The 22302-nt window shown below is 41.5% G+C and overlaps 1 protein-coding gene across 1 annotated transcript in view; it reads right to left on the reverse strand.

Moving 5' to 3' along the window:
- Positions 1–4802: 4802 nt before the first annotated feature.
- Positions 4803–22302, reverse strand: part of LOC108704214 (O-phosphoseryl-tRNA(Sec) selenium transferase-like) — a 38255-nt gene continuing 20755 nt past the window's right edge. Inside the window, exons 8-10 of the mRNA XM_018240673.2 lie at positions 7678–7751; positions 7208–7276; positions 4803–4836 (exon numbers count right to left, since the gene is read on the reverse strand). Coding sequence (XP_018096162.2) covers positions 4803–4836; positions 7208–7276; positions 7678–7751 — 177 coding nt within the window. The remainder of the gene's footprint in view (positions 4837–7207; positions 7277–7677; positions 7752–22302) is intronic.

Here is a 22302-nt window from a genome sequence, read left to right on the forward strand (position 1 = left end):
TAGCAAGAGTGTATGACTTGCCAAAAAGTTTTGCCTTGACAGCGTTGGAAAGCTTTACTACTGTATGGTCCTATAGCATAAAAAGTGCTCATGTGCAGTGGCGCATGGGGCCTTTGGGAGGTCCCCCTACAAAAAATTAAATTTCGAGCATGTCTTCAGTACCAGCTTTTCTCCATGAGCCCTTTAACATCCCTTTCCCCACCCATATACCATCATCATCATCATCATCATTTCTTTATATAGCGCTGTCAAGATACGCAGTGCTTTACTGCAGTTATAGCAAACAGGGAATAAATGGTGGATAACGAACAAGGATTACAGAGTACAATAGGGTTAGAAGGACCTAGAGATTAGAGTTTACAAACTAAAGGTGAGGGTACAATTGAGACATTAGGATTATATACTGTAAACAATTTGTCCTTTTTGATACAGCAATGATTAATTAAGGTACATCGAATAAGCCTCTTTAAACAGGTGGGTCTTTAAGGAGCGCTTAAAGTTTCGAAAGAAGGAGAAAGTCTGACAGCTTGTGGCAGAGGGTTCCAGAGAAAAGCAGAAGCCCGAGAGAAGTCTTGTAGATGAGAATGGGCAGAAGTGATCAGAGGAGAAGTGAGGCGAAGATCAGAAGCAGAGCGAAGGTTTCGTGAAGGAGTGTATACGCCAATGGTTGATTCTGGTTGGGTGAGGTGGGTGTTGGAGCAGCTAGTAGGGTGAACACCGTGAAGGGGGCCGTGGCATGGGTCTTCACTGGTGCCCTGCATTCACACACACACTAGAGGGTTTATTTATGACAATCTTAGGCAAACCGTATGGCATCTTTCACTTGTGTATAAATATATTCATGAAATATGCAAAGCAATATCTTACTTTAAACATACAAAATTCTTAACAAAGATGTGCTGCCTTTAATAACACTATGATATTCTGCCATTTTCATAGCAAAATCCCAGCATTCTACTCTGTTTTGTGTATTTGTTTAATTCTGCAACTGTTTATTATTGCAGCACTAACCATCTCCTTAATTATACATTATCAATGATCCATTAAATTGGTTGATATGTTATGGGACAGGACCCGTAGTTTTGCCCAGCTATAATCCGGTATGCTAAGATTACTGCACTTTCTCCATCTGTTTAGAAGCTGGTGTGTCTTACACAGACCATAAGTCATAAAATTTGGCCATGCAATTAATCTTTCAATTAATCTTCAATTAGCAATATCATTCCTTTAGAAGCAAATAAAGAGGGGGGAAATGCTGATGTGCAGCAAAGTCTGGAAGTATGTAGGTCTCTGGGTTCCAGCTGTCCTGAAAATGATGATTATACAGTACAAATGACTTTTCAATAATACACTTTTAGTTTGTGTGCCCTAAATTGCAGTGCCAGCATAACATTTGCAACATAATCTCTTTTCCCCCACCTACTGGGCTCAGGAGAATCAATGCATCTGGTTACCCTGTTCCAATTTCAGCAACTACAAATGATGCAAGTGCACATTTTACTAAAACAGGAACACTTTTAAAAGAGAAAATCAGTGCCCCCCCCACCAAGGCCTCCTTCAGAAGTCTGCATTTATTTACTGTCCTAGTTATGAAATTTCCATACAACAGGCAGCAGTCTCAACTTGTAAATATCAACATTTAGCCCTGATAGGTTTCCCTGTCTTCTGCTCTGTTCTGTCTTTCCTATGCTCCCTGTATGTGCCATACTCTGCCTGCCCTATGCCCCCGTGTGTGACATACTCTGCCTGCACTATGCTCCCTGTGTGTGCCATACTCTGGCTGCCCAATGCTCCATATGTGTGCCATACTCTGCCTGTCCTACTCCGCCAGTGTGTGCATTGCTCTGTCTGCCCCATGCTATCTCTGTGTGCCATACTCTGCCTGCCCTATGCTCACTGTATGTGCCATACTCTGCCTGTCCTACTCTGCCAGTGTGTGCTATGCTCTGTCTGCCCCATGCTATCTGTGTGTGTGTGTCAAACTATACCTGCCCTATGCTCACTGTGTGTGCCATACTCTGTCTGTCTGTGCCATACTTTGCCTGTCCTGTTCTGCTTGTGTGTGCCATACTCTGCCTGTGTGTGCCATACTTTGCCTATCCTATTCTGCTTGTGTGTGCCATACTCTGCCTGCCCTATGCTCCCTGTGTGTGCCATACTCTGCCTGCCCTATGCTCTCTGATTGTGCCATACTCTGCCAGCTCTATGCTCCCTGTGTGTGCCATACTCTGCCTGCCCTATGCTCTCTGATTGTGCCATACTCTGCCTGCCCTATGCTCCCTGTGTGTGCCATACTCTGCCTGCCCTATGCTCCCTGTGTGTGCCATACTCTGCCTGCCCAATGCTCCCTGTGTGTGTCATACTCTGCCTGCCCTATGCTCCCTGTGTGTGCCATACTCTGCCTGCCCAATGCTCCCTGTGTGTGTCATACTCTGCCTGCCCTATGCTCCCTGTGTGTGCCATATTCTGGCTGCCCTATGCTCCCTGTGTGTGCCATACTCTGGCTGCCCAATGCTCCCTGTGTGTGTGTCATACTCTTCCTAACCTATGCTCCCTGTGTGTGCCATACTCTGCCTGTCCTACTCTTCCATTGTGTGCCATGCTCTGTCTGCCCCATGCTATCTGTGTGTGTGTGTGTGTCATAATCTGCCAGCCCTATGCTCACTGTGTGTGCCATACTTTGCCTGTCCTATTCTGCTTGTGTGTGCCATACTCAGCCTGTGTGTGCCCTGCTCTGCCTGTGGAACGTAAGGCAGGTATTTGTTCTGTGAGTTTGTTAGCATTTAAAAATTACTGTTAGGTGCCCCATAGGTATTTAAATATGTGCTGGGGGTGCTGTGTTATCCCCAGTGGAGGAGGAGGCATATGGATTTAAGTGTAGGTCTTAAAATGACAACTTTTTTCACATGAGTGATAAGTGATATCGCTGCAATGTGCACCAACCATTTTTTTTTTTGGTGTGCTACCACAATTAATGTGGATATGGTCTTGTGGTAACATAGGCAACATGGGATACTTTATATAGCCTGAAACAACCAATCTAAAGATTGACATATTACAGTTCAATATAATCTCACAATTTTGGACTAAATTAGCCCTGACTGCAGTTATCCTGATGCGTCAGGCAGAAGATCATTGACTGATCTCACAGAAAATTAATTATTCTGCAATTTTGCAAAGAAGATACCCAAGTGGTCACGTGGACAGCATGTAGAAATGGGAAATTTGGCAACATTAATTAAGCTGCCCACACACACCTAGATCTGTCATACTATTTGGGCAATTTCTTAAAGGAACAGTAAAAAAGGGGTGGTTCACCTTAAAATGAACTTTAAGTATGACTTATACAGTAATTCGGCAGGTTTTAGTTGACGAATAGGGCCAGAGTATGATAAATCTCAAAAATCTAATTCAAATTTTTTTTTAAAAAAAATTCCCTAGTCGAATTTGATAGTTTTGACCATAAAAAAAATTTGAAAATTAGAATTTTCAATTCGACCCTAAATAAATCTGCCCCCTTGTGTAACTGATTTAGACCAAGGTGATCAGTGATAAGTCCCAAAAGTAGTTGCATAGGGAATTAACCTAAAGGAGGTCTGTGATTTAGAAAAAACAAAGTTATGCAACAAGAAAGTGAACAATAACTTTGGATTTTACAATTAAGTCTATTTTTAGTGCATTTTTCGGCATACATAAAACTGTATGAACAATTAATTATCTTCTATCTATTCCACTTTGATTATATTTGTAACTAATTAACTGCATTGCAGTTTCTTTGAAATCTCTGAAATAAATGTGAGCTATTTATCCACTCTATAGTAGTTCAGAAGCAGTTTCCATTTGTAAAACGTCTCCAAGGTCTTGCGCTAATTCTGCAACATCTTCTTCTGTGGTTTGTTGAGCACATCTAGGTTCATCCTCAGCTAAATGATTCTCCTTTCTACAGAGCCTCAGGCACTTGTCAAGCCTTTTGATGAACATGTCAACATCTTGCTTCTTGATACCGATGGCAGATGCTGTGTTCAGGTACTCACAAAGATAGTTATTGCTGTGAGACATGAAACCCTTAAAAACATATCCATTAATTGTCTGTGAAGGCCCAAGAGGCACAACCCTAGAAGAAAACAATGGGTGTACTGTGATGGTTTCATCTTTTTCTGGAGGAAATAAAAACATTTGCATGGCGACGCATGCTTCGATGAGAAGATTTTTAGTGCCAGGTCTCCAAAACACACTAATCATCTGAAACTTTCAACTACTAGGATTAAAAATGGTTGCATGAGAGATCATTTGCAACCAAACCACATTTCCAGTAATCATATTTGGATAAAGAAGATTCTTAAAGAGCAATGTGATAAAAATGAAACATTTGCTACAGGCCTAGTTAACAGTAGGGATGCCCGAATCTAGGATTCGGTTCAGAATTCGGCCTTTTTTTAGCAGGATTCGCCTGAATACTTGTACCTGGCTGAACCAAATTTGCATATGTAAATTAGGGGTGGAAAGGGAAATCATGTGACAAAACAAGGAAGTAAAAAAATGTTTCCCCACCTTTTCCTTTCCTGTTCCTAATTTCCTAGGATTTGGTTCAGTATTCGGTCAAATTCTTCCAGAAGGATTCGGGGATTTGGGTGAAACCCAAATAATGGATTCTGTGCATCCCTAGTTAACAGACACAGGAAAAGGCTGTAATGTTTATTATACTATCCCAATGCATTTGAACTGTTATGGCAAACAGGGCCAGATTTACATAGCGGGATCCCCTAGGCCCACTGCCGTTCATCGCCCCTTTCCTCTCCACTTTATTTGTGCAGTTTTTCATCATCGAGACAGGAGCTATGGGGAATTGCACACAGGAAATTTAAAAACCTATTGTATCTCCTGCATATCCTCAGTGTTTGTGAACCAATGTGGATATCGTTGGGCAGCATGCCGCCCCCCTAAAATACTGCTGCCCTAGGCCCGGGCCTTGGTGGCCTTTCCACAAATCCGGGCCTGATGGCAAAGTCACACAAAGAGCTTTGATCACCACTACTAGAAACTGTGATTGAAATCCCATAGCTGTATAAGAACTTCAGTTGAGAAGGGAAGTGGCTCAAGTTTGAGTAGATATTATAACCTAGAAATGAGTAACAGGGGCTCTTTCCAGGTCACCTACAAGTTGTATTGTATTTGAATTGATATTTATTTCTAGTTAATGAAGCCCAGTTTAAAGGGCAATTAGGATGAAATGTAAAAAATATTTGTTGTCATGATATTGCTGGAACGAGTGCAAAATGAACAATATGACTAGGTTATCATCTATCTGTAACCTTTAAAGGAATTGTTAAGTATAAAAATAAAAACTGGGCTGTGCTAAATAAAAAAAAGTTTCTAATATAGCCAAAAATGTAATATATAAAGACTGGAGTGACTGGATGTCTAATACAAAAGCCAGAACACTACTTTCTGCTTTGCTGCCCTCTCATTGGTTACCAGGCAGTAACCAATCAGTGACTTGAGGGTGGCCACATGAGTCATAACTGCTGCTTTTGCAATTTGCAAACTCACTGAATAGATATGTCCCATGTGGCCCCCCTTCAAGTCACTGACTAACTCAGTTAGAGAGCTGAAAAGCAGGAAGATGGGTTCTGGCTATTATGTTAGACATCCAGTCACTCCAGCCTTTATACATTACATTTTTGGCTAACTAACTATATTAGAAACATTTTTTATTTTGCACAGCCTATCTATTTACCCAGTTTTTATTTTTACACTGAACAATTCCTTTAAGAAAAGGAAGGGTCAGACTAAAAACTGTAAAACGCCTATCCAATACTGTAGAATCATTATTATTGCACCAATATAAAATAAACAATGGGCTTATGATCCTATTTTGATGCCTCTCCTCTTTGTGATACATAATAATACTGTAATGTTATTCATAAACAAACCACAGAAAGGGAAGACTACAAAAAAATGTGCAGTTAACCTTTTAGCAGCATTTGAAATATTTGGTGTGAGCCGGTCCCAACAAAGCAACTTCTGCCACATTGGTTTAATGAGATAAAAGTCTTGTATAAGTCACAGTATTTCTCAGAGTTAGAGAGAACCAATACCTTGAGCTCAGCTTGAACAGAATCTGTAATACTGCTGAATGCTGAGATATGGCTGACGTGTAGATACAGCAATTCACTGTTGGACAGGGAATCACAGAACATTTCAGAGTAATGGAGCATTTCACCCTGAAGTAGAAACCTTCTTCATTGCCTTCAGAGACAACAAAACCACTCAGTCTTGCAAAAGGCAGAGCATGTTGCTGCCAAGACAATTTACCCAGATGAAATTTAACCCTACACTTTCACAGTATGGAATGGAATAGTATTGCTGCCATGGAGTTTTTTGTATTTAAATAAACTTTTGAATTATAAATGCTGAATAAATACAAATAAAAAGAACTGATGCTACATGATGCTCCACAATGTAGTCTTTGGCTGTTGCTTTGCAAACAATCCCTTGAGCAGATGTGGAATCACTAGCCCCTAACTAGTTTGATTTTGTGTGATGATTCCAGTCTCAACACTGTGTTGCAACTTACAGAAATGATGTTACTATATAGTCTTTCCAACAGCAGTGCAAGAGTCTAGAGTCAAGAATAATGGCATTTCAAATGCAAATTAGAAAAGAAAAAGTTCTCGGAAACTCTTGAATGCAGCATGCATGCGTTTGCCCCGGGAAATCACTTCAACAGAAGGAAAGGCGGTCACACTATGTGAATACAGGTACATGATTCTGTGCTGGCACTTTGTTGTTTCCCAGACAAACTATGGAGTGCAAAGCTGTGCTGGGGTAATATGGTAGTATTGCTATAATAGCTGATATTTTTAACCCATGTTTTTTTTAGACACTTTCCTTTAAGACAAACCTGCTGTGTTATAACTGATCTCCTTGCACATCACAAAAAAACCCTCTACAGAGCAGTGACACATAAGCACCAAGTACCGTTAAAGGCCAAGTCATGCTTTTTATGATTAGTTTTGTGGTGTATTTTCACTATGGTTTACAAGTTCTCTGCCTGTGCCCTTCAAATCAATTAATAAGCAGACACTTGATTTGGGCAGGCTCTTTATATTATACAACTTCATAAACACATGTCAAGGCCTTGATCCGCCATTGATCAGGGATGTTTCTGATCAAGCAGAGGGTACAATATACTGTTAGTTCTTACCTGGCTCCAGGCACTTGTCTTGTAAAGAGCATTGATCCCAACTGTGTGACAGCACTGCTGCTCTGCTCACTGAGAGAGGATAAAGAGAGTGTTATAGTTGGAGAGAAACAGAACTATTTGACGACATTTGTCTGGACACAACATGACCACATCACCTATAACTTCAACACCATACACTTACAGTAGCTACAATCTTAAGGCATTATAGCACAGTACATTTACTAAAAATAAAAGGACGAGAATGTCATATTCACTGGCGAGTGCCTATTTTATACAGTGATGGGTACACTTATCACTATCTGCATGCATCAGCTTTCAGAGAGGGAATCTGGGACAATTTGCATGATGATATAAGAGGATTGCTTTGTAGCGGATGGGAATGTAACTGTTCACAAGGCATTTCGGTGTTAAGACACTTCTCTCTAGATGTGACATAATGGTCAGGCGAAATCAATACATCCATTTCGTACCATCCGTACACATCCCTCTGGTAAAGTTTACAGGAAATAGTTGAATTGTGCTGATAACACAAATTCACAACCAACTGCAAAGACGCAAATAAAAAGAGTAATGGGACTAATAAGCTTGTGTTGTTTACACCATCTAAATGAGAACCATCCCCCTAGATAAAATCCCAGCAAAGAGCTAATCATCTCCTGAGTCTGCAAGCACACCAGAATGTGTCTACAGCCAAAATATCTGAAGCAGCCCATTATGCTGTTTAACCCCATTACAATATGAAATGTGGTTGATCAGATCTTGATTAACAGAGGTTTATAAGCTAATGCACATGGACATGCAATTAGGCTTCAGTCTACTACAAGAAACGGAATCCAATATCTGGAAGGGTTTATATAGGCAACTGCACTGGTCAGCTCCACTGAATTTGTGTCCTTAAAGGGATACCGTCATGGGAAAAAATGTTTTTTCCAAAATTAATCAGTTAATAGTGCTGCTCCAGCAGAATTCTGCACTGAAATCCATTTCTCAAAAGAGCAAACAGATTTTTTTATATTCAATTTTGAAATCTGACATGGGGCTAGACATTTTGTCAATTTCCCAGCTGCCCCTGGTCATGTGACTTGTGCCTGCACTATCCAACTAAGAGAGAAATGCTTTCTGGCAGGCTGCTGTTTTTCCTTCTCAATGTAACTGAATGTGTCTCAGTGGGACATGGGTTTTTACTATTGAGTGTTGTTCTTAGATCTACCAGGCAGCTGTTATCTTGTGTTAGGGAGCTGCTATCTGGTTACCTTCCCATTGTTCTTTTGTTTGGCTGCTGGGGGGGGGGAAGGGAGGGGGGGTGATATCACTCCAACTTGCAGTACAGCAGTAAAGAGTGACTGAAGTTTATCAAAGCACAAGTCAAATGACTTGGGGCAGCTGGGAAATTGACAATATGTCTAGCCCCATGTCAAATTTCAAAATTGAATATAAAAAAATCTGTGTGCTCTTTTGAGAAATGGATTTCAGTGCAGAATTCAGCTGGAGCAGCACTATTAACTGATTCATTTTGAAAAAATGTTTTTTTCCCATGACTGTATCCCTTCTTTGTACTACAGGTATGGGATCCATTTTCCAGAAAGTTTCAAATTATGAAATTCATATCTCCCATAGACTCCATTATAATCAAATAATCCATATTTTTTAAAAAGTATTTCCTTTTTCTCGTTAATAATAAAACAGTACCTTGATCCCAACTAAATATATATATAATTAATCCTTATTGGAAGCAAAGCCAGTCTATTGGGTTTATTTATTGTTTACATGATTTTCTGACAGACTAAACTTAAGGTATGATGATCCAAAGTACAGAAAAAGCCGTTAACCCGGAAAACCCCAAGTCCCGAGCACTCTGGAAAACGGAAGTTGGGGTTGTACTATAAAAACCTTCAGGATAGTTCAGTTTCAATATAATTATCAGGTGCCAAACTGCAAACAGCAAAAGGCACCCCTAAAGCCATGACTGCTTCTGTCAGGTTGCTCGTGCTCTATAAAAATGAATGAAATTGTAAGTTTTTAAACCAAAGGCAACTTGGAAATGCAGGATTTTTTGCTTGGTTGCTCACATTTGGAGAGGGTGACCTCAGTTCATGGGGTCCGCCAAGCAATTATGCCTCAGACAGCAGACTGCCTAATAATTACTGATACACATATTTAAAATTGAGCAGATCTGAAAACATGATTGTCTTGTAAGATGGTTTCTAATAATCCACTTCTTTCTCCACCTGAGCTTTCTCTGCAATACGATTAGTCAGATGTATTTATTACTGATCCCTATGGAAATGTCACAGACTCAATGCATTAGCAAGTCAAGTTAGCTATCTGCTATAGTGTGGCAAGGCTGTACACTGATATCCCTTTTTGCTATAGAAATAGGATTCAGTTGATTCCTTGGTATTTAGCCAAAGTAAACATAAGCTATTGATGACATATCACTTTAAAGCATAGGATAACTAAAGGCATTATACGGATGCCGATGTGCGACAGTTTGCATATGCCCTATGTCAGGTGGACATTGTGGGATTTATAAATAGTGATGAGCAAAATGTTTCCCTGAGTTTCCCCGCAAAAATGATGCCCATAGCCTCCAATGGGTGAAAAAAATTGTTGCGAAACAAAAAAAACTTGATGCCCATTAGCTTCAATGTGTTTTGCCAAATTTTTGGCAAAGGGTAGGGATGTAGCGAACGTCGGAAAAAAAGTTCGCGAACATATTCGCGAACTTGCGCAAAAACGCGAGCGGTTCGCGAACGGTTCGCGAACCCCATAGACTTCAATGGGAAGGCGAACTTTAACATCTAGAAAAGACATTTCTGGCCAGAAAAATGATTTTAAAGTTGTTTAAAGGGTGCAACGACCTGGACAGTGGCATGCCAGAGGGGGATCAAGGGCAAAAATGTATCTGAAAAATCTGCCTGTGTGTGCTTGGAAGAGATAGTGTAGGGGGAGAGCTGTTAGTGATTTCAGGGACAGATGATAGTAAGTTTGCTGGCTAGTAATCTGCTTGATACTGCTCTGTATTGGAGGGACAGAAGTCTGCAGGGATTTGAGGGACATTTTAGCTTAGGTAGCTTTGCTGGCTAGTAATCTACTGTTCTCTTTAAACAACTGCCATACGTTGACCTTGTAGGCATTGTTTGCCCAGTTTTTTTGGACGCAGCCACTGAAGCACAGTTGCCAGAAAAAATATGCCATATAAATGCTGAAAATAGTCATTTTTCGCCATACGTTGACCTTGTAGACATTGTTTGCCCAGTTTTTTTGGACGCAGCCACTGAAGCACAGTTGCCAGAAAAATTATGCCATATAAATGCTGAAAATATAAATTTTTTTGGTTGCAGCCACTGAAGCACAGAGGCCAGAAAAATTATGCCATATAAATGCAGAAAATATGCATTTTTTTGGTCGCAGCCACTGAAGCACAGTTGACAGAAAAATTATGCCATATAAATGCTGAAAATATAAACTTTTTTGGTTGCAGCCACTGAAGCACAGAGGCCAGAAAAATTATGCCATATAAATGCAGAAAACATGCATTTTTTTGGTCGCAGCCACTGAAGCACAGTTGACAGAAAAATTATGCCATATAAATGCTGAAAATATAAATTTTTTTGGTTGCAGCCACTGAAGCACAGAGGCCAGAAAATTATGCCATATAAATGCAGAAAATATGCATTTTTTTGGTCGCAGCCACTGAAGCACAGTTGCCAGAAAAAATATGCCATATAAATGCTGAAAATAGTCATTTTTTGCCATATACGTTGAGTCAACGTATGGCAAAAAATGACTATTTTCAGCATTTATATGGCATATTTTTTCTGGCCTCTGTGCTTCAGTGGCTGCGGCCAAAAAAACTGGGCAAACAATGCCTACAAGGTCAACGTCGTTGACCTTGTAGGCATTGTTTGCCCAGTTTTTTTGGCCGCAGCCACTGAAGCACAGAGGCCAGAAAAAATATGCCATATAAATGCTGAAAATAGTCATTTTTTTGGTCGCAGCCACTGAAGCACAGTTGCCAGAAAAATTATGCCATATAAATGCTGAAAACATAAATTTTTTTGGTTGCAGCCACTGAAGCACAGAGGCCAGAAAAATTATGCCATATAAATGCAGAAAATATGCATTTTTTTGGTTGCAGCCACTGAAGCACAGAGGCCAGAAAAATTATGCCATATAAATGCAGAAAATATGCATTTTTTTGGATGCAGCCACTGAAGCACAGTTGCCAGAAAAAATATGCCATATAAATGCTGAAAATAGTCATTTTTTGCCATACGTTGACCTTGTAGACATTGTTTGCCCAGTTTTTTTGGTTGCAGCCACTGAAGCACAGAGGCCAGAAAAAATTAAACCAGTAGGGTTTGCACCCTAGTTTGTAACGGTGGCGGAGGGAGGAGGAGGACGCTAAAGGACAGCTGTGTGTGGAGTCATGAGGCTTGAAGAGAAGGACAGCTGCATAGAAGTCAGAACAAGTCTTCCGGCGTGCAGTAACCCTCCGAGATCCACCCCTCATTCATTTTAATAAAGGTCAGGTAATCGACACTTTTGTGACCTAGGCGAGTTCTCTTCTCAGTTACAATCCCTCCTGCTGCACTGAAGGTCCTTTCTGAGAGCACACTTGAGGCTGGGCAAGACAAGAGGTTCATGGCAAATTGTGACAGCTCTGGCCACAGATCAAGCCTGCGCACCCAGTAGTCCAGGGGTTCATCGCTCCTCAGAGTGTCGATATCTGCAGTTAATGCCAGGTAGTCCGCTACCTGCCGGTCGAGGCGTTCTTTGAGGGTGGATCCAGAAGGGTTGTGGCGCTGCCTTGGACAGAAAAACATTTGCATGTCTGACGTTACAGACTGGCCAAAGGGCTTTGTCCTTGCAGGTGTGCTCGTGGCAGGATTACTGGCACCTCTGCCCTGGAATGTTGATGAGTTCCTGAAGTGACATCACCCTTAAAAGCATTGTACAACATGTTTTGCAGGCTGGTTTGTAAATGCCGCATCTTTTCGGACTTGTGGTATGTTGGTAACATTTCTGACACTTTATGCTTGTACCGAGGGTCTAGTAGCGTTGCGACCCAGTACAGGTCCTTCTCCTTAAGCCTCTTGATACGGGGGTCCTTCAACAGGCATGACAGCATGAAAGACCCCATTCTCACAAGGTTGGATGCAGAGCTATCCATCTCCGCTTCCTCATTATCAAGGACTGCATCATCCACGGTCTCCTCCCCCCAGCCACGTACAAGACCAGGGGTCCCCAAAAGGTCACCACTAGCCCCCTGGGAAGCCTGCTCCTGTTGGTCCTCTCCTCCTCCTCTCCACAAAGCCACCTTCCTCCTCTGACTCCACTTCTGGCACCTCTCCCTGCGTTGCAGCAGGTGCCTGGGTTCGTTCTGGTGATTCCGACCAGAAATCGTGCGCTTCCAGCTCCTCGTCACGCTGGTCTACAGCCTCATCTGTCACTCGTCGCACGGCACGCTCCAGGAAGAAAGCGAAGGGTATTAGGTCGCTGATGGTGCCTTCGGTGCGACTGACCATATTTGTCACCTCTTCAAAAGGTCGCATGAGCCTGCAGGCATCGCGCATAAGCACCCAGTAACGGGGAAAAAAATCCCCAGCTGTGCAGATCCAGTCCTACCACCCAGTTCAAAAAGGTACTCGTTGACGGCCCTTTGTTGTTGCAGCAGACGTTCCAACATAAGGAGCGTTGAATTCCAGCGAGTCTGGCTGTCAGAAATCAAACGCCTGACTGGCATGTTGTAGCGCTGCTGAATGTCAGCAAGGCGTGCCATGGCTGTGTAGGAACGTCTGAAATGGGCCGACACCTTTCTGGACTGGGTGAGAACGTCCTGGAATCCTGGGTACTTGGAGACAAAACGTTGGACTATTAAATTTAACACATGTGCCATGCAGGGCACATGTGTTAAATTGCCTAGTCTCAACGCTGCCAACAGATTGCTTCCATTGTCACACACCACTTTTCCGATCTGCAGTTGGTGTGGGGTCAGCCACCGATCGGCCTGTGACTGCAGAGATGACAGGAGTACAGATCCGGTATGGTTTTTGCTTTCCAGGCACGTCATCCCCAAGACAGCGTGACAACGGCGTACCTGGCACGTCGAATAGCCTAGGGGGAGCTGGGGGTGCACAGGTGTGGAGGAGGAGAAGGAGGACCCAGCAGCAGAGTAAGAAGAAGAAGAAGACGAGGTAGAGAGCGATGGAGGAGTAGAGGTGGTGGCAGAACCGCGTGCAATCCGTGGCGGTGACACCAACTCCACTGTTGTTGTTGAGCTACCCATTCCCTGCTTCCCAGCCATTACCAAGTTCACCCAGTGGGCAGTGTAGGTGACATACCTGCCCTGACCATGCTTGGAGGACCATGCGTCAGTAGTCATATGGACCTTTGGCCCAACACTAAGTGACAGAGATGCGGTAACTTGGCTCTGCACATGTTGGTACAGGTGTGGTATTCCCTTTTTAGAAAAAAAATTGCGGCTGGGTACCTTCCACTGCGGTGTCCCAATTGCTACAAATTTGCGGAAGGCCTCAGAGTCCACCAGCTGGTATGGTAAAAGCTGGCGGGCTAAGAGTGCAGACAAGCCAGCTGTCAGACGCCGGGCAAGGGGGTGACAGTCAGACATTGGCTTCTTACGCTCAAACATGGCCTTCACAGAAACTTGGCTGGTGGCAGATGACTGGGAATGGGAACAGGTGGTCAAGGTGGAAGGCGGAGTGGAGGGTGGTTCAGACGGGTCAAGGAGAGCAGAGGTAGAGCAGTAAGATGCTGGACCAGAAGGAGTGTGGCTTTTAGTTTGCCTGTTGCCTTTGAGGTGTTGCTCCCAAAGTGCTTTGTGCTTGCCGCTCATGTGCCTTCGCATAGAAGTTGTACCTATGTGGCTGTTGGGCTTACCAAGGCTCAGTTTCTGACTGCACTCATTGCAAATTACAATGCTTTTGTCAGAGGCACACACATTAAAAAAATCCCACACTGCTGACTTTTTGGAAGTGTGCGATCTGGCGGTAACAGTAGAAGTTGGCGGAGTTGGCGGTATTGGCGGCAATGGCGGGTGCGTTGGCCGGCTGAACACAGGTGCCGATACATGTTGTTGCCCTGCTGATCCCTGCGGGCTGTCCTCCCTGCTTCTTCTAAGTCTTATTCTCCTACTGCCTCTCTGACTCTCCGTCTCTCCATCTGAACTACCCTCCTCTTGCTCTCTTCTACTAGGCACCCACAAAACATCAATCTCCTCATCATCATTCTCCTCAGATGCATCAATTTCTTCTGACACATCACAGAAGGAAGCAGCAGCGGGGACCTCCTCCTCATCACTCATTATGTCCATCTCTATCGTGTTCTCTGCCAGAATTAAATCTGGTGTAAGGTCCTCATCTCCTTCATCTTCTTCTGGCAATAATGGTTGCGCATTACTCAGTTCAAGAAACTCATTGGAAAATAACTCCTCTGACCCCAGTGAAGAAGGGGCACCGGTGGTGGAGGAAGTGTTACGTGGGGTGGCCATAGCAGTGGAGGATGAGGAGGATGTTGTGGTAAAGTTAGAAACGGTAGAGGATGGGGTGTGCTGTGTAAGCCAGTCAACTACCTCTTCAGCATTTTGGGAGTTCAGGGTCATTGGCTTTTTAAAACTGGGCAATTTGCTAGGGCCACAGGATTGCATAGCAGCACGGCCCCTAGCACGGCCTCTGCGTGGCGGCCTGCCTTTGCCTGGCATTATTTTTAAAAAAACAACAACAACAACAAAAACTCAGTTGGTTTTTCTGGAAACGATAATACACACAGCTAGATGGCGGGTTGAAGAAAACACTGTGCAAATAATGCCTACAAAGTCAACGTATACACTACTACAGCGGTGGATACGGATTACGTAAAATATATGAATGCTGCTTGAAAAAAAGTAACTCAAGTGGTTTTTCTAGAGACGATAATATTATCAATATTTAGACAAAATGTGAACAAGGTCACACAGCTCGATGGCGGGTTGAAGAAAACAGTGTGCAAATAATGCCTACAAGGTCAACGTATACACTACTACAGCGGTGGATACGGATTACGTAAAATATCTGAATGCTGCTTGAAAAAAAGTAACTCAAGTGGTTTTTCTAGAGACGATAATATTATCAATATTTAGACAAAATGTGAACAAGCTCACACAGCTCGATGGCGGGTTGAAGAAAACAGTGTGCAAATAATGCCTACAAGGTCAACGTATACACTACTACAGCGGTGGATACGGATTACGTAAAATATATGAATGCTGCTTGAAAAAAGTGACTCCGGTGTTTTTTCTGGAGACGGTAATATTATGGATATTTAGACAGAATGGGAACAAGGTCACACAGCTCGATGGCGGGTTGAAGAAAACAGTGTGCAAATAATGCCTACAAGGCCAACGTATACACTACTACAGCGGTGGATACGGATTACGTAAAATATATGAATGCTGCTTGAAAAAAGTGACTCCGGTGTTTTTTCTGGAGACGGTAATATTATGGATATTTAGACAGAATGGGAACAAGGTCACACAGCTCGATGGCGGGTTGAAGAAAACAGTGTGCAAATAATGCCTACAAGGCCAACGTATACACTACTACAGCGGTGGATACGGATTACGTAAAATATATGAATGCTGCTTGAAAAAAGTGACTCCGGTGTTTTTTCTGGAGACGGTAATATTATGGATATTTAGACAGAATGGGAACAAGGTCACACAGCTCGATGGCGGGTTGAAGAAAACAGTGTGCAAATAATGCCTACAAGGTCAACGTATACACTACTACAGCGGTGGATACGGATTACGTAAAATATATGAATGCTGCTTGAAAAAAAGTAACTCAAGTGGTTTTTCTAGAGACGATAATATTATCAATATTTAGACAAAATGTGAACAAGCTCACACAGCTCGATGGCGGGTTGAAGAAAACACTGTGCAAATAATGCCTACAAGGCCAACGTATACACTACTACAGCGGTGGATACGGATTACGTAAAATATATGAATGCTGCTTGAAAAAAGTGACTCCGGTGTTTTTTCTGGAGACGGTAATATTATGGATATTTAGACAGAATGGGAACAAGGTCACACAGCTCGATGGCGGGTTGAAGAAAACAGTGTGCAAATAATGCCTACAAGGTCAACGTATACACTACTACAGCGGTGGATACGGATTACGTAAAATATATGAATGCTGCTTGAAAAAAAGTAACTCAAGTGGTTTTTCTAGAGACGATAATATTATCAATATTTAGACAAAATGTGAACAAGCTCACACAGCTCGATGGCGGGTTGAAGAAAACAGTGTGCAAATAATGCCTACAAGGCCAACGTATACACTACTACAGCGGTGGATACGGATTACGTAAAATATATGAATGCTGCTTGAAAAAAGTGACTCCGGTGTTTTTTCTGGAGACGGTAATATTATGGATATTTAGACAGAATGGGAACAAGGTCACACAGCTCGATGGCGGGTTGAAGAAAACAGTGTGCAAATAATGCCTACAAGGCCAACGTATACACTACTACAGCGGTGGATACGGATTACGTAAAATATATGAATGCTGCTTGAAAAAAGTGACTCCGGTGTTTTTTCTGGAGACGGTAATATTATGGATATTTAGACAGAATGGGAACAAGGTCACACAGCTCGATGGCGGGTTGAAGAAAACAGTGTGCAAATAATGCCTACAAGGTCAACGTATACACTACTACAGCGGTGGATACGGATTACGTAAAATATATGAATGCTGCTTGAAAAAAGTGACTCCGGTGTTTTTTCTGGAGACGGTAATATTATGGATATTTAGACAGAATGGGAACAAGGTCACACAGCTCGATGGCGGGTTGAAGAAAACAGTGTGCAAATAATGCCTACAAGGCCAACGTATACACTACTACAGCGGTGGATACGGATTACGTAAAATATATTATGGCTGCTTGAAAAAAGTGACTCCGGTGTTTTTTCTGGAGACGGTAATATTATGGATATTTAGACAGAATGGGAACAAGGTCACACAGCTCGATGGCGGGTTGAAGAAAACAGTGTGCAAATAATGCCTACAGGGCAAATAATGCCTAAAAGGTCAACTTATACACTACTACAGCGGTAGTAAAATAAAAAAAAGTAAAATAAAAAAAAAATGAATATTAAAAAAAAAAAATTAAAGTTGGTGCTGCTGAACTACTAGGAGCAGCAGATTAGCACACCAGTCCCACTCCCCAACACTGCTAGACTAATAGCACTGGGCTCTTATAGTAGTAGTAGTAGTAGTAGTAGTAAAACAACAAAAAATAAATAAAAGCAGTCCTTACAAGGACTACTGTTATTGCAGCAGTCAGCAGATGAGATCAGAAGCAGGACAGCTGCCCACTGCAGCTACATACAGAGCACTGCAGTAGAAGGTAGATTACTAGCCAGCAAAGCTACCTAAGCTTAAATGTCCCTCAAACCCCTGCAGACTTCTGTCCCTCCAATAACAGAGCAGTATCAAAACGATTACTAGCCAGCAAACTTTCAACTGTCCCTGAAATCACTAACAGGCAGCAGCTCTCTCCCTACACTATCTCTTCAGCACACACAGGCAGAGTGAAAAAACGCTGCAGGGCTTCGGTTTTTATAGGGAAGGGGAGTGGTCCAGGGGAGAGCTTCCTGATTGGCTGCCATGTACCTGCTGGTCTGGGGTGAGAGGGCAAAAAAAAGCGCCAACAATGGCGAACCCAAAATGGCGAACGTCGCGCGACGTTCGCGAACTTCCGGCGAGCGCGAACACCCGATGTTCGCGCGAACAAGTTCGCCGGCGAACAGTTCGCGACATCTCTAGCAAAGGGTAACAGGCCAGATTCGCCCATCACTATTTATATATAACGGTTTCTATTATAGGCATATGCAGCCCATGAAACACTAAAGCTAGTTTTGGTCTCCAGCGCTCAAACAGGAGATTATTGAATTAGGATACTGAGAAGGGCAACTAAGCCAGTAAAAGGTATGGAAAATCTTAGCTATGAGTAAAGACAGTGACGATGTGGAATTCTCTCCCTGAATCAGTCGAACAGGCTAATACATTAGATAGCTTTAAGAAGGGGTTGGATGGTGTTTAGCAAGTGAGGGAATACAGGGTTATGGGAGATAGCTCATAGTACAAGTTGATCCAGGGACTGGTCCCATTGCCATCTTGGAATCAGGAAGGAATTTTTCCCCCTCTGAGGCAAATTGGAGAGGCTTCAAATGGGTTTTTTTCCTTCCTCTGGATCAACTTGAACTTGATGGACGTGTGCCTTTTTTTAACCTAATTTACTATGTTACTATGTTATGTTACTGTCTTTTTTCAGCCACCTACAGGTTGAACAATAAAAAGTAAACCATTAAATAGTTGCCATGTGTTACTGCCCTGGTGCAAATTTGCACAGTGTTAATAAATGATCCCCCTTGTGTCCAAAATAGCAGATCAGTCTGGAAACCATCTGGAAACCACATTCTACATACATATACAAATATATATATACACAGGCATGGGATCCATTATCTGGAAACCCATTATCCAGAAAGTTCTGAATTACGGAAAAGGCTGCCTCCCATAGACTCCATTATAATCAAATAATCCAAATTTCTTCAAATGATTTCCTTTATCTCAGTAATAATAAAAGAGCACCTTGTACTTGATCCAAACTAAGATATAATTAATTCTTATTAGAAGCTGAATCAGCCTATTGGGTTTATTTAATGTTTAAATGATTTTCTTGTAGACTTAAGGTATGAAGATCCAAATTACTGAAAAACCCCAGGTCCGAGCATTCTGGATAACAGGTCCCATACCTGCTTATGCATACTTTGTACAAACCATGTAACTAAAAGTGTCTCTTTTTACCAAATACAGACAAGTTCCCTCTAATCCAATTGTTCCTTAAAGTTGTATTATGAGAGTGCTGGGATAATTTGTTTAGTTCAGTACATCATATAAGCCACATACCCATGCACCAGACTGATTTTAATTGCAACACATGGATGAGCTGCATTCTTCGTTGTTAAATGAATCAGATAAAACTGAGCGTAGGACTGGCCAGATAAGGGATGACTTTGACGTAGTTGGCCAGCTTAAATATATTGCAATATATGGACAAACAATCCCTGTTTTGTTTAAAGGGTAAGGCCTTTTTCAGTAGCAGTATGCACAAAATGTCTATGTCTTAAATATATTGATAATGGGTTGAGTGCAGAGGACTCTTGTATTTGTCTATATGTATTTTGTGGTCACAGCCTCATTGCACCCCCGCCTAATGGTTTTAAAAACTAGTGGTGAGCACAACTTTCCCTTGTTTGTTATAGTTATACAGGAGCAGTGACCAGCTCCATGTTGTAGCTCCCACCCTTCCCAGCTATAGTCAGGTGATCCCACTGGTGTCTAATAAAAGGGCAGCCAAGTTTTGGAGTTTTACTTTGAAAGCAGCAAGTAAGTTGCAGGTAAAACTTAGTCCCTTTGTAAAATGTATAATGAAGCAATAGAATTCTTAATGAATCAGATGAAAATTGAGCGTAGGACTGGCCAGATATGGGATGACTTTGACGTAGTTGGCCAGCTTAAATATATTGCAATATATGGACAAACAATCTCTGTGTTGTTTAAAGGGTAAGGCATTTTTTAGTAGCAGTATGCACAAAATGTCTATGTCTTAAATATATTGATAATGGGTTGAGTGCAGAGGACTCTTGTATTTGTCTATATGTATTTTGTGGTCACAGCCTCATTGCACCCCCGCCTAATGGTTTTAAAAACTAGTGGTGAGCACAACTTTCCCTTGTTTGTTATAGTTATACAGGAGCAGTGACCAGCTCCATGTTGTAGCTCCCACCCTTCCCAGCTATAGTCAGGTGATCCCACTGGTGTCTAATAAAAGGGCAGCCAAGTTTTGGAGTTTTACTTTGAAAGCAGCAAGTAAGTTGCAGGTAAAACTTAGTCCCTTTGTAAAATGTATAATGAAGCAATAGAATTCTTAATGAATCAGATGAAAATTGAGCGTAGGACTGGCCAGATATGGGATGACTTTGACGTAGTTGTTCAGCTTAAATATATTGCAATATATGGACAAACAATCCCTGTTTTGTTTAAAGGGTAAGGCATTTTTCTGTCTTAAATATATTGATAATGGGTTGAGTGCAGAGGACTCTTGTATTTGTCTATATATATATATATATATATGTATATATATATATATATATATATATATATATATATATATATATATATATATATATACATATACACACACATTTTAAAACTGTGAAGAATTAGAATTTTATAGGTAGACAATAAAACATAATTTTATATATAGCCACTGGTTGTATCTGATTAAAAGCAAAATGAATTTGATAGATCTCTGTGGATAAAATCATAATTGTGGCTTCACCTTCAGTTGACTGGAGACTCCATGATGCTTGTCCTTGCTTCTGCTCATCGATACAGCGCATTAGATATCAGCTTGTTTATTAGAGGAAGGGAATACCAACCAAGCCAGTCTCTATCAATCACTGACTCCTCCATTTCTAGCTGTGAAACTAATTTCGCCCCCAAACATACATGCATCCGGTTTTCTCTTGCACATAGATGGAAATTCAATTCAATGCAGAAGAGATTAATAGCGCTTTTGGGCTCACTGTGTTTTTCTGGGGTCAAATCAATAACAGGCTCCTCTCTGTAGCAGAACGTAATTGTACCCCCAGCACACCTCAATCAACCATATTGAAAAACATAAACATCCACCAACATCTGTTACTGGGCATTTCTGAATTGCACATTGATTGAACATAAAATAACCAAATCCTTATTATAAACCTGAAAGGGAGCTGCCATACTGTATTTTTTGCAATAGTAAATATCACAGACTGCGAGAGAAGCAGTCTGTGTGATTATCAGATTTCCACATGGGTAAGTCCAACCTCTGGTCAACCAATTAACTTAGGATGAGGGGTCCCCAACGTTTTTTACCCGAAAACAACATACAGACATAAAAGATGTTGAGTTGAGTAACTGCCTGGAAGTACAAACAACCTAATTTGCCCAGTTTTCCTAATCATTTATGTTTCTAAACTGCCAACAGACCCAGTAATGTAACAGTTCCAATGAATGACTCTAAGGGGCAGATTTATCAAGGGTCGAATTGAAAATTCCAATTTGAAATTAGAATTGTTGAGGTTTTTTATGGTCAAAACTGGCAAATTTGACTTGGGAGTTATTTAAATTCATTTTGAGTTTTTTTTAAAAAAAAATCAAATTAGATGTTCAAGATTTATCAGACTCTGGCCCTTTAAAAACTCTCATTCGACTATTCGCCACCTAAAACCTGCCAAATTGCTGTTTAAGTCAATAGGAGACGTCCAAGGATCAATTTGGAGTTGTTTGCAGCCTTCCTGACATTCAAAAATCGAGTTTTTAAAATTTGAATCGAATTTGATTCGAATTCGATTAGAGTTTTCAGGTCAATTACATTCATCCGAGTTCAAAAAATGTATTTTTTAAGGCATTTTCCAATGCTGGATGAGGGCCGTTAGGCCATAGGGGATTTTGACTAAACATTGAAATAGGTTTTTGTATAGGTAGCAAAACTTCTTTGTTATATGTTCACTCCACTAACAGTCAGGAACATGTAATAGAAAAATATCTCTCAAAATACTGTACTTGTTTAATTTAAAGGACCAGTAACAGCAAAAAAATTCTAAAAAAAATTCATTAATATGCTACAAAAAAAAGACAGCAACACATATTAAACTTTAAAATCGCTAAGTCTTTATTAAGAAATAACTTATCGAAACTCCGCTTGCGCTCCTCTTCAGAAATGGCGACAGGGCGACCATTGTGCTGCCCTCGATTTCTCCTCCCTGGCTATCTCCTATAAGGAAGGCAGGTAGGCGAAATGGAGCGCCGCAGGATGGATCACCGATTGCCTTTTCTGAAGAGGAGCGCAATCGGAGTTTCAGTAATTTATTTCTTAATAAAGACTTAGCGACTTTAAAGTTTAATATGTGTTGTTGTCTTTTTTTCGTAGCATACTGGTAGCATTTTTTGTTGTTACTGGTCCTTTAAGGGGTCACACA

This window comes from Xenopus laevis, chromosome 1S (genome assembly GCF_017654675.1).
Source record: "Xenopus laevis strain J_2021 chromosome 1S, Xenopus_laevis_v10.1, whole genome shotgun sequence".
Lineage (NCBI taxonomy): Eukaryota > Metazoa > Chordata > Amphibia > Anura > Pipidae > Xenopus > Xenopus laevis.